General features: G+C 43.5%; 1 protein-coding gene and 1 non-coding gene across 2 annotated transcripts; one reads left to right on the top strand and one right to left on the bottom strand.

The window, feature by feature from the left end:
* Positions 1 to 12,916: 12,916 nt before the first annotated feature.
* Positions 12,917 to 13,023, bottom strand: LOC127775240 (small nucleolar RNA R71). Its single transcript, XR_008017916.1, has one exon. It is a non-coding gene; the product is annotated as a small nucleolar RNA R71 (small nucleolar RNA).
* A 1,209-nt stretch (positions 13,024 to 14,232) lies between these two features.
* LOC127774189 (uncharacterized) lies at positions 14,233 to 15,505 on the top strand. Its single transcript, XM_052300462.1, has 2 exons — positions 14,233 to 14,628; positions 15,446 to 15,505. The coding sequence occupies exons 1-2, from the start codon at positions 14,233 to 14,235 to the stop codon at positions 15,503 to 15,505; spliced, it is 456 nt and encodes a 151-aa protein (XP_052156422.1).
* Positions 15,506 to 20,874: the final 5,369 nt, after the last annotated feature.

Here is a 20,874-nt window from a genome sequence, read left to right as displayed (position 1 = left end):
TATTAGGATAAACGCGAAGTAAGATATATTGCATTTGACGTTCACGTTTGGTTCACGATATCGTTCACGTTCGCGTTCTCGTTAAGGTCACGTTTCGTTCACCTATGTTTGTTCGTTCATGTTCATTCACCTGCCTATAATTGCATTTCACGTTCACGTTCGTTCACGTTCGTTCGCTCATTCACGTTATCGTTCACGTTCGTTCGCTCGTTCTCATTCACGTTCGTTGGCTCGTTCACATTCGTTCGCTCGTTCTCGTTCACGTTCATTCACCTTGTTCTCGTTCACGTTCGTTCGCTTGTTCATGTTATCGTTCACGTTCGTTCGCTCGTTCTCATTCACGTTCGTTGGCTCGTTCACGTTCGTTCGCTCGTTCTCGTTCACGTTCATTCACCTTGTTCTCGTTCATATTCGTTCGCTCGTTCACGTTCTCGGTGTGGCGGCAGCGGAGCGGCGGCGGGGCGGCGCGGCGGCAGCGTGGCGCCGCACACGGCATCGGGCCGGCGCGTGGCGCCGCGCGTGGCATCGGCGTGGCGCGGCGGCGGCGTGCGGCGCGGTGCCGTCGAGGCGCTACGCCCAGTGGCGGCGTTTCGCGGCAGCGGCGTTGTGCGGCGGCGGCATGGCGGTACGCTGCCGGTGGCGCGTGGCGCGGGGGCAGCATAGCGGCGCGGCGCCGGTGCCGTGCCGCGGCGGCGTCGTGGCGTCTTGTGGCACGGCGTCGTCGTGGCGCGGCGTCGTGTCGTGACGAGGTTGGCGTCGGCGTCTGAAACTCGGCGGCCGGCGCCAACCGAGAGGGAGAGAGAGAGATCGTGGGAGGCGGCGGCAGCTCTCACCCCAGAGATGCGGTGGCGGCGGAGGAGGCGGAGGCGGCGGCGACGACGACGAGCGTGAGACGACGGCGAGATACGGCAGCGGCGTCGGCGCGGGGATGCCCTAGGCAGTGGCGGCGAAGGAGAAGCCAAGAGAGATCGATTGGGCAAAAACTTCTAAGTGTTGGTGGAGAAGACGAGGGCGCGCATCGGGAATATATATACCTCTAGATCTTTAGTCCCGGTTGATGAGAACAGCCGGGAGTAAAGATATCTTTAGTCCCGGTTGTTGAGAGAACAACCGGGACTAAAGATATCTTTACTCCCGGTTGTTCTCATCAACCGGGACTAAAGATATCTTTACTCCCGGTTGTTCTCATCAACCGGGACTAAAGATCTTTTCCCGCTATTTCTAAATTCTTTTTAAACCTGGTTAGGGTTAAGAACCGGGACTACTGATAAGCGCACTGAATATTATTTTCCATTACATATGTGTTTCTAAAATAGAAGATAATGCATTACAATTATTTAAAGTACAAAGATTAATGACAATTACTTCGAAAAATTATTGTTGTCTGTAATAAATTAAGTGGATAAAACGTAATAAGAAAATATATGATTTAAAATTAATAAAAGTTCTAACAATCATATCTACTTAGCATATGAATGATATTATTAAATTGGTAAAAACTCTAATTAACATATGTATATACATACGGCATGATTTAAAATTAATAAAAATTGTAATCATCATATATACTTAGCATAGGAATTATATTAAAGTAATTGTTAAAAACTCTAATTAACATATGTAAATGCCACATGCATGATTTAAAAATTTTAAAAATTCGAATAGTCATATATAATTAGCATATGAATGATAGTAAATTAAATTGTGAAAAACTCTAATTAACATATGTAAATGCCACATGCATGATTTGAAACTTTTAAAAATTCTCTAGTCAATTATAATTAGCATATGAATGATAGTAAATTAAATGTTAAAAACACTAATTAACATATGAAATTGCTACCTGCGTGATTTAAAACTTTTAAAAATTGTAAGTATCGCATATAACTAGCATATACATGATTTAAACTTGTTAAAACCTCTAATAATCGTGCGTAATTAACATATGCCATACATCAATTGATTTATATGGATAATCAATACATCCAAAATAGTTTACATCGTGTACACAATAATTACGGCAATACATCGGTGGTGACGGTTGACCGCATGTACTTTCTCCTCACTATTGTTTCCTCCTTGTGATCGCTACGTGAGTAAGGGGTGTCTTCATTTGATAGGAGGATGCTAGGGTCAATCGTCACCGTGAAAGGGGGTTGCCCATCCAACTGATCGTAATCCTCGTCAGTCTTGTCCTCAACTCCGACGATTTTTCTTTTGCCTGGGAGAACCACGTGACGCTTAGGCTCATCAGGCCCTCTGCCCTTCTTTCCTTTTCGATAAATTCTACGCAAAATTCGATGACCTCCTCTGTTCCATAACCCTTGGCGATGCTTGCCTCTGGACGAGCACGGTTATGAACATACTTCTTCAGAACGCCCATGTACCTCTCGAAAGGAAACATGTTGTGTAGGTACACAGGCCCGAGAATACTGATCTCTTTCACAAGGTGACAAAGCAGATGCATCATTATATTGAAAAATGAAGGTGGAAATATCAAATCAGAACTGACGAGACATTGCACCACATCATTCTGAAGGGCTTCTAATCTTTCCGGATCGATGACCTTCTGCGAAATTGCGTTCATGAATGCACATATCTTTGTTATTGTTGCCCGGACATTGTCTGGAAGGATACCCCTTATTACAACTGGTAGCAGTTGTGTCATCAATACGTGACAGTCATGAGACTTTAGGTTTGTGAACTTCTTCTCCTTCGTGCTTATTATTCGCTTGATATTCATGGAGTATCCAGACGGTACCTTTATGCTCTCCAAGCATTCAAACATACTTTCCTTCTCTGCCTTGCTAAGAGTGTAGCTGGCTGGACTCAAGTAATGGCTTCCTTTCTCCTTTGGTTCCGGGTGAAGGTCGCCGCGTTGTTCCATATGCTTCAGATCATTACGTGCTTCCAGTGTATCTTTCGACTTTCCGTATACACCTAGGAAGCCAAGAAGGTTTACGCAAAGGTTCTTAGTGAGGTGCATCACGTCGATTGCATGGCGTACGTCCAAGAATTCCCAATAGGGTAACTCCCAAAATATAGAGTTCTTTTTCCACATCACCGCGTGACCATCTTCGCTCTCTATAGGCTGGCTTCCAGGCCCCTTTCCGAACACTACTTTAAGATCTTTAACCATAGCAAACACTGTTTTCCCGCTGCGATGTTTAGGCTTCATCGGTGGTCAGCCTTATGTTCGAAGTGCTTGCCTTTCTTCTGTACCGGGTGGTTTGCTGCAAGGAATCGACGATGACCCATGTATACAACCTTCCTACAGTGCTTAAGATACGTACTTTCTGTTTCATCCATACAATGAGTGCAAGCCTTGTACCCCTTGTTGGACTGTCCGGATAGGTTGCTAAGTGCAGGCCAATCGTTGATGGTTACGAACAGCAGCGCTCGTAGGTTAAACTCCTCCTGTTTGTCCTCGTCCCACACGGGGACACCTTCCTTCTTCCACAACAGTTTAAGATCTTCGACCAGTGGTCTTAGGTACACATCGATGTCGTTACCAGGTTGCTTGGGGCCTTGAATAATAATCGGAATCATTATGTACTTCCTCTTCATGCATACCCAGGGGGGAGGTTGTAGATACACATCGTAACGGGCCAAGTGCTATGGCCGCTGCTCATCTCTCTAAAGGATTCATGCCATCTGTACTCAAACCAAACCGTATGTTTCGTGCGTCCTTTCCAAATTCTTTAAATTTTCTGTCGATGTTTCGCCACTGCGAACCATCGGCGGGGTGTCTCAGCGTCCCGTCCTGTTGACGCTCTTCAGCATGCCATCGCATCATTCTAGCATTCCCGTTGTTCCTGAACAAACGCCTTAGCCGTGGTATTATAGGGAAATACCACATCATCTTTGCAGGAATTCTCTTCTTTGTTAGCTGCTCGTCAACTTCTCCTGGATCGTCTCGTCTAATCTTGTATCGTAGTGCTTTGCAAACAGGGCATGCTTCTAGGTTCTCATGCTCCTCACCGCGATATAGGATACAATCATTCGGACATGCGTGAATCTTCTGAACTTCCAGTCCTAGCGGGCAGACTATCTTCTTAGCCTCGTACGTTGTCTCGGGCAATTTGTTTCCCTCCGGAAGAATGTTCTTGACGAGTTTCAATAAATCGCCAAATGCCTTGTCACTAACCCCATTTTTTGCCTTCCATTGCAAGAACTCCAGAGTGGTATCCAACTTTTTGTGCCCCTGCTCGCAACCTGGGTACAACGAAGTTCTGTGGTCCTCTAACATCTTGTCCAATTTATGGGCCCCCTTTTTACTTTCACAGTTCTCCTTGGTGTCCTGCAACATCTGACCAAGATCATCCGCAACGTCGTTACCATCAGCATCCCTTTCCTCCTCGCCCGTTTGATTTCCTTCAAATCCAACGTACTAAGCAAAGTCCGGAATATTGTCATCTTCCACTTCATCTTCTTCCATTTCAACACTTTGCTCTCCGTGGGATGTCCAACAGTTATAACTTGGCATGAACCCCAACTCAAACAAGTGGAAATGAATAGTCCTGGATGCAGAATACTCCTTCTGATTCTTACACTTATTGCATGGACAGCAAATAAAACCCCTTTGCCTGTTAGCTTCGGCCACTCTCAAAAAATAGTGCACGCTGTCAATAAACTCTTTGGACCGCCGGTCAGCGTACATCCATTGCCGATCCATCCACATGAGTCGAAAAAAAAATCATACACAAATAATTATTCTTACAATAATGATAGTCATACAATAATTATAAGATAATTACAAACTGTTTCAACAGTCATACAATAATGACATATCTTTATTCATACAAAAATCAAAAAATATTACACCAAATAATTCTTATTTACTATTTCTAAAGTTTTAAACTAATTGTAATGTGTTTTACTTCTTTTAATTTTCATTTTAGTTTGTTTTCTAGTATTCAAGATTAACTTTCACTATAGTTTTCCTTCTCAACTATTTTATAAAACCTTCTTTAGCAAATCAACTATATTTCTATATATTCTTTCTTCCCCACACAAATTTTCTCTCTCATCAACTTACAACTAAATTTTGGAGACAAAAAAGTGTGCAAAACATAGCTGCAAATGTAATATGACAAAAAAAACATTGGAGGATGAAGTTGCAAACCTTTTAGGCACCTCCGATTTGTATGTAATCACCAAAATAAATTCACTAGAAATTTTAGCATGACCTCCCCTCTTTTTTGAAGAAATTTTGAAGCTTGCTCGGGCAGCTGAAGGAGGAAGAAGACATATATATAGGGGTGGGACTTTAGTCCCGGTTGGTTTTACCAACCGGGGCTAAAGATCCCGAGATCTTTATCAACAGGGACTAAAGTTACGATCTTTAGTCCCGGTTGGTGTTACCAACCGGGACTAAAGATCCCGGGGGGCCTGACAGGCCCTGACAGCATTTGAACTGGGACTAAAGATGATCTGTTACCAACCGGGACTAAAGATCAAATTTGATCTTTACCCTTTTGAACCGGGACTAAAGATCATCTTTAGCCCCGGTTTTTATTGCATCCGGGATTATTGTGGAATTCGGCTGACCGACGAAAGATGGTTTCTCCACCAGTGCACACATGCAAATATAATTGCCACAAAAATCCCAAATTCTCGCTATATTGAAAGGTGCCAGTTTACTCGAAGTGAACCGAGGCTAATTAATCAGCCAAGGGTAAGAAAAGATTAGGATAAAAAGCCAATGGAGGAGAGTAAATTAATTGCATGCTCTCAAGATGTCAAAACTTGTCAGAGCAAGTTCTAGTTTATTTGTTTACTATCAAATTATCGTCCTGTCTCATCTCTGTTAGTTTGTATAGAGATGGTCATGCATGAGCATGAGGGGTGCCTTCTTCTCTCTCCTTATTTCTCTCTTTTATGTAATCTTGTAAGCTTACACGGTACTTAACTTAAGGGTAAGTGCTTAAAGGGTTATTGTACTTAATCTCAAGGGAACGGTTCAATTGGGTTTTTTCGTGCAACAACTTGGTCAGGGTGTAATTTTTTCATCAGGCCGCACTTAGAAAAAACCATTTTCAATAACACCCTCGTTATTTTTTAGGCAATTTTTTTAAACAACATACCTGTAAAACTGTATCAGGATTTAAGAGAGCCGCTTGTAGTAATGATTAGGCTCCCTAATACGACCGTGATCCCCCTGCAGCACGCTCAGGAGAGACAGATCCAAGCTCCGTTGAGCTTGGGACAGGTGGTTTTGCCAGCGGTGGGGCTCTAGACCACTCTCTTCTTCCTCCGCCACCACCACCTCATCACCACACGAGCACCAGATCCATAATTTTTTTGTTTTGTTTCTCTCTATTTGTTCTTCCTATCCGCGTGGAATGTTGAACCGGCTATGTAAATATTGAATCTTGTTGAACCTTGTTTATGTGGTGATATTGATTTGATTTGTATTGTGTTTGATCTCTGAAAATGGGACCGTACGTATGCAGAGGGCAACTGAATGTGGGTTTTTTTTTTATTTGTATATCATCTTTTTCGCTAACAAACATCTTCCAAGGTGGTCGGCTTAACCTCAATTTTGGAAGGCAGTTGTAGAACCACCCATGAAGATCGTGAATTTCACAGAGCCAATTTGGCAAACTGTAAAAACTGATTTTACAGAAAAAAGGGTCCATTGACCCCGCGTCGCTCTCGTGCGGGCAGCTCAGGGGGCGAAACCCTAGCCGCCTACGCCGCCAAAACCCTGTCCTCTCCTCCACCGTGCCGCAGCCGGAGCTTGCAGGCAGCAAGCCAGTGGCGAGCCTGGAACGCGATAGAGAGGCCAATCAAGATCGGTGGCATCCACCTCGGCGCGAGGAGGATGGGGCAAAGACGACGACGTCGACCTCAGCGGCCGGAGGTGGAGACGGTGGGGCAGCGTGGACAAGCGGTGGATCCAGCGTCTCTGAGGACGCACCTGGTCCTCCCACGTCTAGATTTGGCCTCCTAGGTGCGGAAACCTAGGCGTGACGGCCTGAGGTGGTGGCTCGGCGGTGCAATGGCCCAACGGCGATGGTGCGGTGACCTGGGGATGGCGTGGTGGAGCGGCCTGCTCGGTGGAGGCATGGCCTAGGATGGCTCGGCGGAAGGGCGGTTGCGGCGGAAGTGGCGCTGGTGTCATCGCGACGGCCGGAGTGGCACCTATGCTGGCACCATGACCAGGAGGTTGGGTGGCAATGGTGGCGCTGGCGCAGACGCCACTGGTGCAGGCCTAGAGGCAAGGTGCAAGGAAGTGGTGGCAGTGCAAAGGGAGCTGGCAGCAGTAGGTCGTCTTCTTCGTTGCCGGTGGGCACCCTCGCCCTTGGAGGTCCTCCTATTCTTTACCGGGAGTTTCTAAGTTGAATTAAGGTGGCAGCTGGTTAATGGGGGAAGCTCTAGCCGTCGACAGGATGCTGTCTAGTCCCAGGTTTTCCTTTGGCCAAAATTGGTGAGGAGGCCAGCGGGTGGTGGGACAGAGGAGTCCTGGGCCAGCTCTAGGGGTGGCGGCAAGGTGCAGCAGCATGTGTGGAAGTCTGTCGGTGGAGGGGTGCCGGTGCAGTGGGGTGGAGGCCTCATGCTGTCACTGCTAGTGCGGTGGTTTCTAAGCTAATGGGTGACGAGCTTCAAAGCAAGGTTGAAGGGGTTCCAGGCGAAAGCCTCACCTAGTGGTTCATCAGGCCGGCAGGGGCTACACCTTTGGGCGTCGCGAACCCCCCTTTGGGCGCTGTTGAGGATCCTCTCTCCCTTGGCGAGTTTCTCTGGGTGAAAATCCACATCTGTATAGATGGGTGATGGTGGTGTCCTTGTTGTCGTGACCTTCTTGGGGCCATCGTTTTCAGAGTCCTCTCTTAGTGGCTTGTGCTTGTGTGGTTAGCACGTGGTTCTTGGTTGTGCACTTTGGTGCACTTCCGACCTTGACAGCTTTTGTCGATTTTTTCTTGTAACTTTATTTCTTCTTAATATTCTCGGATGGCCTCCTTTGGCCTTCTTAAATTTTGCTTGTATATCCCCTTTTGCTCATTCCCTATTAAAATATCCATTTTTCCTTTAGTAAAAGAAACTTACAAAATTTTGTAGTATATTATTGGAGGGTAGAAATTTGTTGTATGATACTATAGATGTGAGTTTTTTTACGTGAGATATTATTTAGGGTTAATTGGAAACCATATCATTGTAAATATACCAATTCAGATTAATACCACTACAATTCGTCTATTCGTAGCCATGCCATTGAAATTTTACAAAATTGGGACCTTGCCATTTCCGATTTTCTGTCATGTTTTCCATCCATTTTCTTCCTTCTGTGCCTTCTTCCTCATAGGCACGTGGGTCCCACTGTTGGTGAGAAAACACGGTGGCCTGGAAGTTCTGCTTAACTCCAGTGTAGGTCCTAAAATTGATAAGATGCGGACGTGCTAGTCAATTTGATCGTGCAACTGACAAGATAGATAAATATATTGATCACCGAAGAGCCGATCGGCTATCGAGCCGATAGAGCAATACTAGCCGATGTCGATAGGGTTTTGAACAATCGGCTATATATCTAATGTATATTCTGATACTTGAGTAAATAATGATATAAAGACTATCGGCTGATGATAATGTAGTAAGACAAAAATATAAACCAGTAGAAACCAATCGGGTAACAATGATATGATGGAATAAACGTTGATTCGAAGGTTAAAACATACATCGGTGTTGGTATTTCGTAACGACATTACATGAAATATAATTCCCAACAATGACGTGGGAATACTCATGGTACATTATGGTTACAGAGTTTATCCACAAGCGCACGGATATAACATTGTAGCATTTCACCCGAGAGTATTCCAAGGGTATCGTATTTATTTAATCCCATGGGAAGATTATAGTAGAGAGAACCGTACTAATAATTCATATATTACTTGTAATAATCATAGTCTAATTAGGGGTTAATAAAATCCATAGGGTAGAATGACACACAAGCATAGAACTACTCATTCTCATACTAAATTATCTAAGATAAGTGGAAAGAAAGTAGAAAAAAATCTATTCCTATACTTCTAGTATACATAGTATACATATATTCTAGTTATATGATTAACTAGCTAATACCCTCTTTCCGATGCCCTCCTACTACTTCGAGAAGCCACCCTTGACTGTCAAGTTCCTTACGACAGTCCATCAAGACCATACAACCGGGGCTAAATACGGAGGAGTACCCTCCCCAGGAAATTAACTTAGGACTATATACACGCGCGGAGGAATACCCGTACTGAGCTGTCACCATCAGCGGTTCACCTCTCATCCGCAGCATATAATCCAAATAATGATACCCAATAATCTAGACACCACGCCTAAACTACCAGATACTACTCTAATATCATCGTCATGACATAGAGTAATTGCATAAGCAAACATTATACCAGTACCTATGCATCTCCCAGATAAGCTAGCAGTATAATCAGTATAACATAAACATAAAGTAAAAAGTTGGCATTCATATACTCGGAAAGTATTTCAATACCAGAAATGCATAAAGAAGAATATTCTAAATGAAGTACAAAGCTTACAAAAGAGGAAAGGAGAGCTACTAGAGCCATACCCGAACTTTTCCGAAGACTTCCAGACTCCGGTTTCTATTCTATTTCTACTATACTAGCTTAAGACTACTAAACTAACTTGAGAGAATGTTGCGAAGAAATGGAGAGAGTGAGGGGTTTATATAGCTTGAGAATGACGGTTATGACGGTTGGAAAGATCGGTAATACCCACCAACCATCATTGGGGAGTCATCTCAGCCGTCCCTCCAATCCCTGGATCAAACAACCGAGAGGGGGGTTCGGCCGTACCCGAGGTTCGGCCGAACCAAGGGCTGGCCCAACCAGCCCACAGTTCGGCTGGCGGCCTCCTCTCTTGATCCTTGTTGTAGACTTGTGAATTTTGGCCCAATTATTCGTATCATTTCTGAGTTCTTGGCCCGTTCATTGATAAGTCTGATTCTCAACATCGTCCGATTGATTGATCGTCTGATTTGATGTCGATTCTCCTCCACTTTATGGTTATTCTCTGCAAAAGGTTAATAAACCTAATACTAGTGAAATATTATTATTCTAACTTAAATATGCATTGCAAGCATAACTAGTTCTTCTCTATTTCGGTAATATTGAAGGTCAAAACTGATCGCTAACGACCGTCAACAAAACCCCCCAAGCTTGAACCTTTGTTCGTCCTGAGTAAAGGACGAAAGGAAACAAAGACTTGGTTGTTGGTCAGGAGTTGCTACTATGCTGTATATCTCAAATGTACAGGTGCAAGGTATATGTACTCTCTCCCTCAAATTAAATAATCTTTGGCACGGTAGCTTACCTTTACCCCTGATTCCCACGAGACACTGCCTCTCCTTGCCTTGAGCGGTTGAAAGACAGAACAACAATTAGAGCACTAATCACCCAATCTTTATTAAACTTTTATTCCGGAAGTTTTCAAATGATTTTGCAAAAGAAAGCAAAGTTCCTCAAATGATTCACTCAATCTCTCCAAGTGTATTAATATGAATTCCTTACCATTTTTCCTTTTTGATTCCTACTGTAAGGTTGGATATATGGAGCTTGGTAGGGATCAAACATGGCATACTTGCATTCACATTTATTACTAAGTCAAAAACTTAGATTAAAATAGATGACTAAACATACTCAAGATCAAGATCGTGCAAAGTGTGTGTGTGATATATGGTGGAAATGAAATGTGAAGAAAAAATAAAGAAAATGCTTCTCCTTTGTCCTTACTTTCTTCTGCCAAAAATCCTTCTTTTACAAATAAGGAGAGGGCATGGCTACATTATTCTCTCTTCTTTTTTTTATATCATTGTTGACGGTTGTTATCGATTAGTTTCGACGGTCAATAGAACTAAAATAGAGGAGAACTAGTGATGCTTGCAATGCATTTATCTGTTAGAATAATAATATTCCACTAGTATTAGGTATACTAACCTTTTTGCAGAGAATGACAATAAAGTGGAGGAGAATCAACATCAACACAGATGATAAATCAATCGGACGGTGTCGAGAATTAGGCTTATGCATGAATAGGCCAAGAACTCAGAATTCACACGATGAATTGGGCCAAAATTCACAAGTCTATGGTTCGGCCGAACCTCCCCTGGCGCCGTTGGATCCAGGTTTTTGTTGGACGGCGTGGATCACTCCCCAATGACGGTTGGAAGGCAATTCCGACCATTCCAACTGCCACAACCATCATTGCCGGCCTATTTAAGGACTTCCTCTCCTCACTTCACTCACACACCTCAAGCAATAGCTCTCTCATTTCTCTCAAGTTTAGTTTAGTAGTATCTAGCTGGTGGAATAGGAATAGAGTAGAAATCAGGAGTCCGGAAGCCTTCGGAAGAGTTCGGGTACGGCTCTAGTAGCTTTCCTTTCCTCTTCTGTAAGCTTTGTACTTTTATTAGAATACTCTTCTATATACATTTATGGTATAGAAATACTCTCCGAGTATATGACTACCTACTTTACATAATGTTCATGGTATACTGAATATACGGCTAGCTTATCTGGGAGATGCTTTGGTGCGGGTATAATGTTTGCATATGCAATTACTCTATGTCATGACGATGATACTAGAGTAATATCTGGTAGTTTAGGCGTGGTGTCTAGATTACGGGATATCATTATTTGGAGTTATATATGGCAGATGAGAGATGGGCCGCTGATGGTGACAGCTCAGTATGGGTATTCTTCAGGGCTGGTATATAATCTAAGTTAATTCCCTAGGGAGGGTATTCCTTCGTATTTAGCCCCGGTTGTATGGTCATGACGGGCTGTCATAAGGAACTCGGCAGTCAGGGGTGGCTTCTCGAAGTACCAGGAGGGCATCGGATAGAGGGTATCAGCTAGTATATCGGTTAACTAGAATGTATGTATACTATGTATATTAGAAGTATAGGAATAGATTATCTTTCTCTTTTCCATCCACTTAGCTTAGATAATATATTATGAGAATGAGTAGCTAATGCTTGTGTGTCACTATACCCTTGGATTATCTTAACCCCTGCTTAAAATATGATTATGACAAGTAATATATAAATTATTAGTCAAGTTCTCTCTACATGTTCTTTCCACGGGATAAAACAAATACGATACCCTTGGAATACTCTCGAGTGAAATGCTACAATGGTATATCTGTGCGCTTGTGGATGAACTCTGCAACCATAATATACCAGAAGTATTTCTACGTCATTGCTGGGAATTATATTTCTAGTAATGTCGTTAAGAAATACTAACAAGCAATCCTAGCGCTATTGCCGGGGAAGATTCATAATAGAGATTACCTGAACTAATACTTTATATTTACCTCCGTATAATCATTTTCCTTTGCAGGCTAACCTTGGTTGTTTTCACTTTTTGTTGTGAAAACAGGGTAGTGCATGACTGGTTTGAACTTGCTGGAAAAGTTCAAAGAAAATCTAGAAGCTTTCTTCCAGAGCGTCAAGCCACGAGTCGCTGCTCCGTAGAAAACTCTACCGATAGAGAAACCAGCCGTACCAGTGCCACCGACCTTCAAGACTATGGCTAACAAGACTCTCCACGTGTTCGTTGCTCCCTCTGCTGACAATGTGGCCATTGGGCCGCAGATTAACATGGGAGACGTGGATTTTGACTTGAAGTCCAGCCTCATCACGATGGCGCAGGCTAGCCCGTTCTGTGGCAAGCCTAATGAGGATGCCAATGCTCATCTGCAACAGTTCCTGGAGATCTGTAGCACGTACACCATCAAGGGCGTCAGTCCCGATGCCGTCAGGCTGCGGCTGTTTCTGTTCTCCCTCCTCGGGAGAGCGAAGCAGTGGTTCTATGCCAACCATGCTGCTGTCATTACCTGGGACAAATGCTCTACGGCATTCCTCTCGAAATTCTTCCCGATGGGCAAAACCAATGCCCTTTGTGGAAGGATTTCCAGTTTCCAGCAGACAAGGGACGAGTCTATTCTGGAAGAATGGGAACGACTGCAGGAGTACGTGGCTGCCTGTCCTCATCATGGGATGGACGACTGGCTGATCCTGCAGAACTTTTATAGTGGACTCACCCCGATGTCCCGCGATCACCTGGACGTGGCAGCTGGAGGAGCCTTCTTCTCTAAAATGTTTCAAGGAGCCGTTGATTTAATAGAGAAGATGGTCTCCAATATGAGTTGGAGCGAGGAACGACTCCAGACCCGTCAGCGAGGCATGCATACCGTCAAAGAGACGGAATTACTTGCTGCCAAGCTGGACCTCCTCATGAAGCGATTGGATGACCACGAGAAACGGCCACAAGGCACCGTCAAGGCCTTGGACTCTCACATTACGTGTGAGGTCTGCGGCAACACGGGTCATTCTGAGAATGACTGCTCGGAAACCCGTGAGGAGGCGATGTACATGGGCAACAACAACGGGTACTGTCCACAAGGAGGTCAGGGGTAGAACCAACCATGCTCATATTATCAAGGAGGTAACAACAACGGTAATTTTTCTAACCAACCCTCCTTGAAGGATCTCGTTTTTGCGCAAGCTAAAACCACTGATGCGCTAAGCAAAAAGCTTGCGGCCAATGATAAGATCCTTGAAAACATTAATGTCAAGTTAGATGGCTTCGCTTCTGCTTTTCAAAATCAGCTGAGCTTTGACAAAATGATAGAAACCCAGCTAGCTTAGTTGGCATCCTTAGTCCCTGCAAATGAAACTGGGAGGATTCCGGTACAGCCCGACTCCTCCATTGAAAATGTTTAGGCGATCACGACGAGGGGAGGTAAGTCCATTCGTGATCCGCCGTATCCTAACCCTGCAGGAACTAATGGAATATCAAAAGAAGTGCCATCTAATGACTTGGCTGACAAGGAAGTTCAGCCAGAAAAGATAGTGCCGCAGGAGTACTACGACACACGGTTGCTGCCGTTTCCTCAACGGATGAGGAAACCGTTAGTGGACGAGCAATTCGCTTGTTTTGTTGAAGTAATCCAGAAGATCCACATCAACGTGCCATTGTTGGATGCTATGCAACTACCAACATACACCCGTTATCTCAAAGATATACTCAACAACAAGAGACCGCTCCCAACAACAAAGGTGGTCAAGCTGACGGAGCAATGCAGCAACATGATACTCGACAAGCTCCCGGAGAAGAAGAAAAATCCGGGTGTCCTACGATCACCAGCTCGATCGGGGCACAACAGTTCGACCAGGCCTTGTGCGACCTTGGAGCCAGTATCAGAGTCATGCCAAAAGACGTCTTCGACAAGCTCAACTTCATGGTGTTGGCACCAACACCAATGCGCCTTCAACTGGCTGACTCGTCAGTCTATTACCCAGCAGGGATAGCGGAGGATGTGCCAGTCAAGATACGGGACTTCTTCATCCTGGTTGACTTTGTGGTGCTGGACATGGACACGGGAAAAGAGACGCCGCTCATCCTGGGGCGCCCGTTCCTTAGCACCGCAGGAGCCAACATCGACGTGGGAACAGGGAGTATCCGTTTCCACACCAACGGGAAGGAAGAGAAGTTTGAGTTTCAACCGAGGACGGAACAATGCTCCATGGTCAGGATAAAGTACGGGCCGAATCCGCAGAATATTCAAGTGGTCGAAGTGGAGCCACCCAAGACGGACAGCCTAGTAAAGTTCATGCAGAATTTCCTGGAGAAGGAAACAACGATGCCTAGGAACCGTTATTGGAAGACGCCGGTAAAACCACCCATACCGGCCAAGAAGCTAGAGCAGTCGGCTCAAAAGAAGCCGCCATCCGCACCAAAGCCAAGGAAGGTGTGGAGGGAGAAGCCAAAGACGCCCGCTCCATCACCTCCGGAGATGGGTAGAAAATCCAGAAACTAAACTGAAATGAGGTACGGTCTTGCACGTCGGACTTTAAATGACGCCAACAGATAAATTGGTATGTATCTGCATTTTTTTGCTTTCAAAAATTTGAATTTTTGTATCAACACATGTTTGAATTTCAAAGTTGCATTTAGGACTTTTGAATTTTGAGGAAATTCTTCAAATAAATTTTTCAGAGCAAACCAAAATAAAATTTTCAACGAAAATTTATTGTGCCACGACCACACTGACCGTTGAAATCCAACGGCCGAAAGTGGGGCCGGTTGGGCCCACCAGGGGTTCGGCCGAACCGGCCAGGCAACGGTTACCTGCCACTTTTGGTAGGGTAACGGCTAGTGGGACCCACATGTCATTTTTGACCGTTGTGGGTGCACTACTTAAGCCAACCGGCCGGGAGAGGGAACTCCACCCCATTTCAACACATTTTCATTCCCTCTCCAATGTTTGCTCTCAAGTTCAGCAGAGCTTTGATAGTTTCCCTCAAATTCAAATATTTAGTTGTATATATACAAGTTGCTTTGGTGAAACTAACCGGCGGGTGAAACTCTTGTCATTCCTAACCCTCGTCGAGTTAGTCCGTTCTTGCTCCATTGTGCAGAATGAGGATGCGATTATCTCATCTGTTCAAGGGTTCCGGCTCTTCATCAAGTCATCATGACGAGTCTAGCACTCGTTCATCAGCCGAAGTCTCGATGGAAGACGCGGAGGCTCCGCGACTACTCCTGAACGACACCGACCTCAACCTTGTCAGTGATCGGGAGAGACAAGCCTACTATATGCTGAGCGACCGGGAGTATGCTCACACGCGAGAATACTCTCTGGAGCTGCTGAAAAAGATAGGTATGGATGTTGAATTTTGTGCTATTTGGAAAGCTATTGGTTGTAGAGATTTGTTGTGGTAGATGAGCCGGGTTCTTGTTTGCTTACTCTGCAATTTCTGTGCACTTTGAAAGAAATAGAAGATGGAATTTCCTTTCGCTTTTTCCATAAGGAGTACACACTTACATGGAAAGGCTTCAGCACACTTCTTGGTTTTCACGATCCCTGTAAAATCGATCTCCAGAAATGAATTTCTGGGTTCGAGAAAAATAGGTTTTGGGAAGATATTTCTGGTGCTCCAATTTGCAAGAAACCTAGGACGAATGATATCCATAATCCTACACTTAAGCTCATGCACAAATGGATTGCTATGACTTTGTTTCCTAGAGGTGATCTTAGACCCATTAGGGGGGTTGAATTGATTATCATGTTTGCCATGGTTAGAAAGATCAAAATTGCTCCTGTGAAATGTATGATAAGGCAATGGTTAGAAAGTATAAAGTTCTCTGCTCCTGTTGAGTGCACTTCTCTGATTACTCGGATAGAAAAAGGGCTAGGGGTCGTTAGCGACCAAATTGCCTTTATTTCAGCCGCTCGTCTGTGTATTGATGAGACCTATCTAGTACAAGGGCATATTCTGAAACATGGAGAAGATGGATCTTTGATTTACTTTTTCCCCGGCTGCACAAATGAAATCCCGTTGCCAAATGCAGGGTATCATTTGTACAACTGCCATGAACTAACCATTCCCTGTAGACCATAGAAGAATCTCGTGCATGTGGAGCATATAGGGAGACGCGCAACATGACAAGGAATGAACGAGAGAGTTCATCATCCTCAACCCCGTACAGATGTATGAGGCAGGTTGGGCACCAACTAGGGATGCACCTGGATCGACCCAAGCTCCACGCCATAGCATCGGAGTCTCAACCTGGGCGAGTGCCAGTGAGGACCGGTGGCGTTCGCCTCATGACATCCAATGGGGGGACAACCAACCTTACAGATCAAGTGGTGTGCCTCCATCTCCAAGTGAATGGCGCTCAAGTTCCTCTCGTTGGGACTTGGGTGAGATCACTAGGAGAATGGACACCCTTGATATGCAGACAGGGGAGATTCAGTACAACCTCACGGAACACATAGCTCAAACGCAAGAATGGCAACAATCTGATGATGCTCAGTTCGCCAACTTCAACAACATGATGCAGCAATAGTACGATGACCTTCAAGCATATTTCTGTTTTCAGGGGTTCAATCCTTATCAAGGACCCTGAACGAAAGACAAGCTTGGGGGGAGACATCTCTCCCCCCATTGAGGTAACTTGTATCACATTGCATATTTCCCTTTCCAATTGCTTATTTGCTTTCCAATTGGATCTTCTAAAACTGAAAACAACATAAAAATTTGCAAAATAGAAAATACCAAAAAGATAGGATAGGTTTGAGTCATGCTAGGTAAGACAAGCTAGTTCTCTTTGTTGAAATGATGAATAGTTGCTCTGTTTTATATCTCTTATATATGGGTTCATAGTAAGTGCATTCTCAAAGGTTAAATATAAGTAGCCAACAATTATCTGGGAACCTGAGGTAAATGAGCTAAGTTGTTGCGAGATATGAGATAGTAAATAAGAGTTGCTATGATCCTGATACTAGATTGACTTGAATTCCGAATGTTTTGTTTTTCAAAATGATAAAATTGAAAGTTCCTCATTTGATATAAATTCCTACCAAAGCCAAAAATGTGCTATCATGATTAAACCATATACATTTTGGTTGCTTGTCATTCCATTGAAATTTGTCAAACTCTTGTGACTTGTGTAGATATTTTTCATGCTCTATGATCAAGATCATACACCCACTTATATGCACATGCTAAACTCCTACACTAGGAGCTAAGCAATATTCCATTCCATTCCCATTCTACCACCAAAACTAATTCTCCATGTTTTCATGTGCTTTCTTCTCCTAAAAAAAAGAAAATCATTTTTAAAAAAACAAAAAAAAAGAGGAGGGAAAGGCATGGTTATGAAAAGAAAAAAATAATAAAGTTATGCTCCATCAAGCATGAGCATGATGATGAAAAAAAATGTAGCCATGCCCTCTCCTAATCAATAAAAGAAGGATTTTTAGGAGAAGAAACTAAACACAAAGGAAAAGCATTTTCTTTATTCTTCATATATCATTTTCATCATACACCACACACACATTTTAAACCAGGGGGTTCGGCCGAACCTCCCCTAGTGCTGTTGGATCCAGGTTTTGGCTGGACGGCGTGGATCACTCCCCAATGACGGTTGGAGGGCAATTCCGACCATTCCAACTGCCACAACCGTCATTGGCAGCCTATTTAAGGAGTTCCTCTCCTCACTTCACTCATACACCTCAAGCAATAGCTCTCTCATTTCTCTCAAGTTTAGTTTAGTAGTATCTAGCTGGTGGAATAGGAATAGAGTAGAAATCAGGAGTCCGGAAGCCTTCGGAAGAGTTCGGGTACGGCTCTAGTAGCTTTCCTTTCCTCTTCTGTAAGCTTTGTACTTTTATTAGAATACTCTTCTATATACATTTATGGTATAGAAATACTCTCCGAGTATATGACTACCTACTTTACATAATGTTCATGGTATACTGAATATACGGCTAGCTTATCTGGGAGATGCTTTGGTGCGGGTATAATGTTTGCATATGTAATTACTCTATGTCATGACGATGATACTAGAGTAGTATCTGGTAGTTTAGGCGTGGTGTCTAGATTACGGAATATCATTATTTGGGGTTATATATTGCGGATGAGAGGTGGGCCGCTGATGGTGACAGCTCAGTATGGGTATTCCTTCGGGCCGGTATATAATTCTATGTTAATTCCCTAGGGAGGGTATTCCTCCGTATTTAGCCCCGGTTGTATGGTCATGACGGGCTGTCGTAAGGAACTCAGCAGTCAGGGGTGGCTTCTCAAAGTACCAGGAGGGCATCGGATAGAGGGTATAAGCTAGTATATCGGTTAACTAGAATGTATGTATACTATGTATATTAGAAGTATAGGAATAGATTATCTTTCTCTTTTCCATCCACTTAGCTTAGATAATATATTATGAGAATGATCACTCTACCTTTGGATTATCTTAACCCCTGCTTAGAATATGATTATCCCAAGTAATATATAAATTATTAGTCAAGTTCTCTCTACATGATCTGTCCATGGGATAAAATAAATACGATACCCTTGGAATACTCTCAGGTGAAATGGTACAATGGTATATCCGTGCGCTTGCGGATGAACTCTATAACCATAATATACCAGAAGTATTTCTGCGTCATTGCTGGGAATTATATTTCTAGTAATGTCGTTAAGAAATACCAACAATCATACTCATGCTTGAGAGAGCGTAACTTTATTATTTTTATAATCATGCCTTTCCCTCCTTCTTCTCTTTTTTTTAGAAAGGATTTTTCTTTTTAGGAGAAGAAAGCACATAAAAGCATGGAGAATTTATTTTGGTGGTAGCATGGAAATGGAATGGATAATTGCTAGCTCCCAGTGTAGGAGTTTAGCATGTGCATATATGTAGGTGTATGATCTTGATCATAGAGCATGAGAAGTATCTACACAAGTCACAAGAATTTGACAAAGTTCAATGGAATTGCAAGTAACCAAAATATATATAGTTTAATCAATATGGAATATTTTTGGCTCTGGTAGGAATTTATATCAAATGAGGAACTTTTAAAAATTTATCATTTAGAAAAATGAAACATCCGGAATTTAAGTCAAACTTAGAACAAGATCATAGCAACTCTTATTTACTATCTCATATCTCGCAATAACTTAGACTCAGATTAGCAAATGCAGCTCATTTACCTCAGGTTCCCAGATAATTGTTCGCTACTTATATTCAGATTTTGAGAGAGCTCTTACCTATGAACCCATATATGAGAGATATAAAACAGAGCAACTATCATCTCAACAAAGAGAACTAATTTGTCTTACCTAGCACAATAAAATCTAACCTATCTTTTTGATATTTTCTATTTTGCAAATCTTTTATGTTGTTTTCAAATTTATAGAATGCAATTGAAAAGCAAACATGCAATTAGAAAGGGAAATATGCAATGTGACTAAAGTTACCTCAGTGAGGGGAGAGATATCTCCCCCAAGCTTGGCTTTCGCTCAGGGTCCTTGTTAAGGATTGAACCCCTGCAAGGGGAAGTATACTTGAAGGTCGTCATGCTGTTGCTGCATCAGGTTGTTGATGTTGGTGAACTGAGCATCAGCAGTTTGTTGTCATTCTTGCGTCCGTGCTATATGTTCATCGAGGTTGTGCTGGATCTCTCCCATATGCATATCAAGGGTATCCATTCCCCTGGTGATTTCTCCCAAGTCCCAACGAGAGGAACTTGAGCGCCATTCACCGGGAGATGGAGACATAGTACTTGATCTGGGGCACTGATTGCTCATACCTCCCCACTGGATGTCATGAGGCGCCCGCCACCGGTTCTCACTGGCACTCTCCCAGCTCGAGACTCCGATGTTGTGGCGTGGAGCTTGGATCCATCCGGGTGCATCCCCAGTTGGTTTCCAACCTTCTCGTTCATTCCTTGCCATGTTGCGTGTCTCCCTATATGTTCCACCTGCACGAGATTTTTCTATGGTCTACAGGGGAATGGTTAGTTCATGACAGTTGTACAAATGATATCCCGTGTTGGGCAATGGGATTTCATTTGTACAACCGGGGAAAAAGTATATCAAAGATCCATCTACTCCATGTTTAAGAATATGCCCTTGCACTAGATAATTCTCATCAATAAAGGGACGAGCGGCTGAGATGTAAACAATTTGATCATTGTTAATGACCCCTAGCCCCTTTGCTATCCGAGTAATCAAGGAAGTGAACTCAACAGGAGCAGAAAATCTCAAAACATTGCCTTATCATACATTTCACATGAGCAACTTTGATTTTTCTAACCATGGCAAACATGATAATCAATTCATCCTCACGAATGGATCTAAGATCACCTCTAGGAAACAAAGTCATAGCGATCCATTTGTGCATAAGCCTAAGTGTAGGATTATGGATATCATTCGTCCTAGGTTTCTTGCAAATTGGAGCACTAGAAATATCTTCCCAAAACCTATTTTTCCCAAGCATAACTAGTTCTCCTCTATTTCGGTAATATTGACGGTCGAAACTGATCGCTAATGACCGTCAACAATCG

The sequence above is a fragment of the Oryza glaberrima genome, chromosome 5 (assembly GCF_000147395.1).
Source record: "Oryza glaberrima chromosome 5, OglaRS2, whole genome shotgun sequence".
NCBI lineage: Eukaryota > Viridiplantae > Streptophyta > Magnoliopsida > Poales > Poaceae > Oryza > Oryza glaberrima.
This window is presented reverse-complemented; position numbering and strand designations above follow the sequence as displayed.

What these genes read in the sequence shown, in the direction of transcription:
- LOC127774189 (XM_052300462.1), top strand. Translation starts at nt 14,233, where the DNA reads ATGCCAAAAGACGTCTTCGACAAGCTCAACTTCATGGTGTTGGCACCA. An exon ending in CACCCAAGACGGACAGCCTA is followed by an intron (nt 14,629 to 15,445) that starts GTAAAGTTCATG and finishes TCCATTGTGCAG; the next exon opens with AATGAGGATGCGATTATCTC.